Source organism: Geospiza fortis, unplaced genomic scaffold (genome assembly GCF_000277835.1).
Source record: "Geospiza fortis unplaced genomic scaffold, GeoFor_1.0 scaffold10, whole genome shotgun sequence".
In the NCBI taxonomy this organism is placed as follows: Eukaryota; Metazoa; Chordata; class Aves; order Passeriformes; family Thraupidae; genus Geospiza; species Geospiza fortis.
The window spans coordinates 3,568,149-3,573,642 of record NW_005054326.1 but is presented as its reverse complement, the minus strand read 5'-3'; the positions used below and the strand labels follow the sequence as shown (position 1 = coordinate 3,573,642).

At 43.8% G+C, this 5,494-nt stretch overlaps 1 protein-coding gene across 2 annotated transcripts; it reads left to right on the top strand.

The window, feature by feature from the left end:
• The first annotated feature begins 465 nt into the window (after positions 1 to 465).
• MANSC4 (MANSC domain containing 4) lies at positions 466 to 4,268 on the top strand. Of its 2 annotated transcripts, XM_031057044.1 has the most exons (4): positions 466 to 775; positions 2,161 to 2,295; positions 3,204 to 3,691; positions 3,783 to 4,268. In XM_031057044.1, exons 1-4 carry the CDS (start codon positions 544 to 546, stop codon positions 3,816 to 3,818), a joined length of 891 nt encoding a protein of 296 aa, XP_030912904.1. In that variant the 5' UTR covers positions 466 to 543; the 3' UTR covers positions 3,819 to 4,268. The 2 variants fall into 2 exon arrangements, with proteins under 2 accessions (XP_030912904.1, XP_005421100.1); XM_005421043.2 differs by having other exon boundaries at positions 3,204 to 4,268.
• Positions 4,269 to 5,494: the final 1,226 nt, after the last annotated feature.

Genomic DNA, 5,494 nt, shown 5'->3' with positions numbered 1-5,494 from the left:
TCCACCTCTGGCTAGAGGTTCGTGTGTTAGCATAAGAAGGCAGATTTCTGCAGTCACCAGATAACTCAAAGTGTTCAGATCCTAGACAGAGCTGTTTCATTGTAGTGAGTATAACAGTCTTCCTGAACAAAGTGAGGTGGAACAAGGTGCTGAGCTTGCTGTTATTCACCAAATCTCAAGGCTGTCTGTGTGGCTTGGTCTGAGGACAAGAGATACAAAGAGGGGACCACAGAAACAAAGAGAGGACCACAGAAACAAGTTCTCTGAATGACTAAAACCAGCCTATCCCTTTTGGGTCTCAAAACCCACCTCCAAATAATTAAGTTAGAGAACAGCAATAATAACTCTTTATAATCTTCTGTCGCTCATTAAATGTCTGCTTTCTTTCAGCAGCTGCCCAGACAGCACCATGGGCATTGTCTGGAGGAGCCCTAGCCCTGGCTCCTGCCCCTGGCAGCACCCCCAGTTTTTCAGGGATGCTCTCTGCAGTGCGGGTGCGGCCCTGGAGCAGAGGGCGGCTCGCTGAGGCCCTGCCACGGGGCCATGGCTGTGCTGCTGGCAGCGGCACAAGCGCTGCTGCTGCTCCTGGGGCTGCCCGGGCACTCCCAGTGCCTCTGCTCGCCCACTGCCTTCTACAAGAACTGCTGGATCCGGCGCTTCCCGGGGCTCCTGCTGGACCTGCGGGAATCGCGGAGGAGGGGAGCGCAGCTGCTGCAGGGCTATGCAGAAACCTCCCCCCAGCAGTGCAGCAGGAGCTGCTGCCTTCTGAGGAACGGTGAGTGCTTGTTGGCAACACACTGAACCCCCCATTTTGGGTAATGTTTATATAAACAGCCCTTCACTTGAAGAAGAAATAGAGGGGGTGGAAGGAGGATCTATAATTTATTTTTTTTCAGGCAGGAAAGCAGAGGCACATTGCAACTGTTGTCCCATGGAAAGGAAATTGATAGTCTGTATTTTTTTCAGAAGACTACACTAGGAGCACACTAAAATCTTAGGATCTGCTTTGCAATTTTAGGTCTTTGTTACAAAGCTTGTAATACCAATATTAAGAGAGTAACTTAGTTGGCAATACCAGCATTAAGAGATTAACTCCTCAGTGTTCATCCCCGTCTATATTATAGAGAGCAAGCAGTGACGGTGATTCCAGCAGCATTCTCTTCCTGCAGGATGGTATCAGACTAGGACATGGTGAGAGGGAGAGTGGAGGGGACACACAGTGTATCCTTCACTGAAATACAAGAGTATTCTTTTCTCTCTTGTTCCGTGTTTATACCATGCAAACCAGGTCACACTAAAGTTATAGCAACAAATAATAGCAGTTATTCAGCTGGCCACCCCTTTTCTCTGGTAAACTCAGGCTCAGAGTAAAAATAAACAAAATCATTCTTTGTCCTAAGCCTTGTACTTTCTCTGTATCACATTGCACTTGTACTCTACAGGAGTGTATTTTAGAAGGATACATGAATTGCATGTTTGTGGTGCCTAAATTTTCAAAACTCTCCAGACTGGAAAGGGGTTGGGATATGGTTTTGGAGGATGAAAGTGAGGTACCACTTACTAAAAAAAGTCAATATAAATTTAGATTATATTTTCAATTCTGAGCAAAAATATGACCTTCACAACCTGACAGTGACATAAATAACTTCCAGCAGCAATCCTGGGAAGAGTCAAATTCTGTCTTAAATAATGTGATGTGAGAAAAATTACATACATTTCAGCAAGGTTGTTCCTATCTCGACAGCAAACTTTTTCTCATATCCCCCCCATGGGGCTGGATACTTACAGAGATAATAAATGGTAACTTGAAATCTCCTTTTTATAATCATGTATAGTCAAACAAAATTTGTTACTATCTTAACTAAAACAGAGACATTAGAGGGCATTTCAAAGGGCTTTAAATCAGTTATTATTTAATGAGATACAGGAGTAGAACTCATACGGCTGTTCTAGTCCAGATGAAAAATAAGAATATAAGTTCTCTTTTGACTGTGTGCTCAATTAGTTTATATGATAAATGAGAGAACCACAGGATCTGGTCTCTCCTCCCACAGGATCTAGGCAAATATAATGAACTTCTGATGTTAAATAACATCATAACATGCAAAATGCAATGGTCATTCTGCTGAGAAGCTCAATTTTGTTCTTTTTGGGTTCCAGTCTCCTGCAATCTAGCAGTGTTCTACCATGGAGCCATTCATGAGAACAGGAACTGCCTGCATGTGTCTTGCCCAGCTTTGGAAAGCTGCATTCTAAAGGCTGGAGTTGATGTCATTTTGTACAACATCACAACAGGTAATTAGTCATTTCATTTATACAGCTGAAAACAGAGCAGCTCTAAGAAATGTTAAAATGATACCAGGTCAGCTGCTGTGCTAAATGATCTCCTGAAGTAACACACAATGCTAAAAAACATGAAGACTTATTTCCTTTTTCATTTATATACCGACTTCTGAAAATAATTCCCCCCTTTCTTCCACTCAGAGTGAGAAAGGAGCTTGAAGATATACCCTGCTCTCAAGATTCATGCTCTGGGTACCTCATCAGTGCTGTGCTTGGCCAAAATACTCTCCCAGCTCTGAGAGACTGAGAGAGGAGGCTGCCACTGCTCCATGTGCCCAGACCCAAGCAGTAACAAGGCTGAACATTTATTTTCATTAGGCAAATGCCCTGTGAGCACACAGGTAACACAGACAAACACATAAAGCAAACACACCAATGCAGGGAGCACCAAAAGCCTCATCCTGCTTTTTGTGTTAGTGGAAATATATAAATATGTGTACATACACACACACGTATATACAATGCAAAGTCCCCCAGCAGCTGGGCTGAGATTCTCTCAGTTTGCCCAGTCTGGACCTCAGACTCAACAGTTGCTGCCACTGGGATGTTTGAGCCCCCAGGGTGCTGCCTCCCTCCAGTTGCTGATGCAGACTGTCACACACACAGAGCTTTCCTGGATTTCCATACCCTCACTACCCTTTCCTCACCTTTGGTTCCTTCCCTAAGCATCCCATAGTAAATCGTGTGCAATCCCAAATGCACATCCCTTGCATCCCATAAGGTGTCCCATAACCCAAGGCAGTGACACCTCCAATCCAAAAGGGCGTTATTTGTGCTCCCTGCTTCTGTCTCCATGGATCCTTTTTGTGGCTGTGCAGACAAGCTTTCATCAATAAACTAACATTATCCTAATTCCATAGGGATTGATCCGGATCTTCTCATTTTTGAGAAACTGAAATCCCAAGAGCCAAATGCTTACTCCTCAGCAAGTAAATCTGAGAGGCAGCACAGCACAAAGACCCCTGAGGGGGGAAGATGCCAACATCACAATGCCAGCACATCAGGTTCTCCTCTGCTCCGAGCTCCGCCTGCTGCCATGAGCCATGGCTTACCAGCAAACACTCCCAGGCCCAGCTGGAGTCTGACAGTGCAGAGAACTGGAGGTACTGCCTATTCCAGGGCAGACACTTCCCCAGCACCCATTGCTTTTGCTAAGAGGACAAGCAGCAGGTCAGTCATCACCAGTTCAGACAGGGTTGCACACTCAGCTTTGAGCCCCAAGCCTGCCCTGGTGTTATCCCACGTGCCCACCCCTCCCCGCCTGAACAGCAGCAAGCAGCACCTCAATGAAACCAAAGGCTACAGCGGCAGGAATTCCACATCAGATAATGAGGTAGCTGCCTGGGAAGCTGCAGCTTTGGGGGTCTGGCTGATTCCTGTTGTCCTTTGCTCCTCTCTCCTCTGCCTGTGCTGTTGCACTGTTGCCCTCACAGCCGGGTGCTCCAGCTGCAAGAGGGGTCACTATAAACCCGTAAGGACAAGAACAACCATGTCCAGAGAGCTCATAAAACATGCTCCTGTCAGGGGTAATCTGTGAAACACCATCCTGCCTCTGGAACACACAGGATTTAAAAAGTGCACCCCATACTCCAGCTTATTTCTCTCACAGAAGCAGTGATAACTTCGTTCAGAATATTTTGGTTATGATTTAATTCTCAGCAGATGAAGCACAACTCCCTGTCTCTTTAGGTAGGAAACACCCACTCACAGCTCCCATTGTTTGAAGCATTTTGGTTCATAATGTGATGCAGATTAATGCCTGACAAACACTGTAACACTTTCCCCCAGGTTCAGTGCAGCTGCAGCGTTGGCATGTCTGTGTGGCAGAGAATTGTTTAACTGGATGAGAAATCCTGCTATAGTTATTTTTGTACTTGTCTATTTGCTACTGAATGAATAAACATCCCACAGAATGCAGGAATACACAGGTGACTTATGAAATGGTCTTTTTGTTTGAAATGGTCAAAATGATCATGTTTTCTGTCAAAGAAAGCCTAAACTTAAACTCAGAGAAACACTTGGTAAAGAACTAGGTCTGTACTTTTGGATGCCTTTCTTCAAGCTGAATACAGCCATTAAAATTCTGCTTGTGTTCACTTTATAGTCTTGAGTGCTGCCAAGAAGGCAATTCAAACTTCAAGACCTTGCAGCACTCCATTCCAAATATAATTTCTCCAGAAAATCTGGGAATATACATGCAATTATTATTGCTACATAATTGCATGTAGTTTTTAGGATACAGAATTTACACACAGATAGCTTCAATATAGATTAGAAAAATTATCTTTTCTTGACCTAAGCATTGCCCTGTTGTTTCAGCTGGATAACGTGTTTCAGTTTTCTTAGCCTAGGGTTTTGCCAAGCATTGCTGACTACTCTGTTATCTTCAGTTACAGAAGCATTCACAGTTTGTGCTAGAATTAGTTGTTTAATACCTGGGATTTTTATTGGAATACCAACTTATTTTTTTGTTTCTGAAGACAGGAGAGTGCACAAAGTAAGATTTGCAGTTTGAGGCAGCACTATGGTAAAACAATGCCCCTCACTCATTAATTTATAATGCTGCAAAGAATGCATTTTTTATCTAAGTCATGATTTAATCATACATCAAGGATAGGGGAAGATGCTTAAATCCATAATATATATATTTATGATCTACTGCTGAACTTGCAGACACAAAGGCCTGTCTAAGGAACTTAGCTCTTACAGTATCAGTGTGGAAACAAACTGTGAATGTGGGCCATCGCCTTTCTACTCTATGCTGTTAAGATATTACTGTTCTCAGACAAATATTACAGAGCTCAGCTGAAAACTGACGGGTTCCATCACATTGCAATCCCTTCCTTACCTGAGACTTGCACTAATTTCATGTCCCCAAGTCCTTAAGTGTCCATTCTTCCAGTTCAGGCTGACCTGTGCCCTGAGTGCCCTACAGAGCATCTGCTGACAGCAAAATCAGTAGTGCCTCCAGTTTTTTTAACTCCTCTGTGCTATCAGTCACCCTCCAGAGCAGCTTGAGTCAAGGCAAAAAAGAGGAAAAGCTTGTCTTACAGAGTAGATACAGTTGTAGGATTTTTTAAAATAGAACAAGCCATAGGTAGTCAAAGATTTGCTTTCAAAAAGGAGGGTTTTCACCTCCCTTCACTCAGAA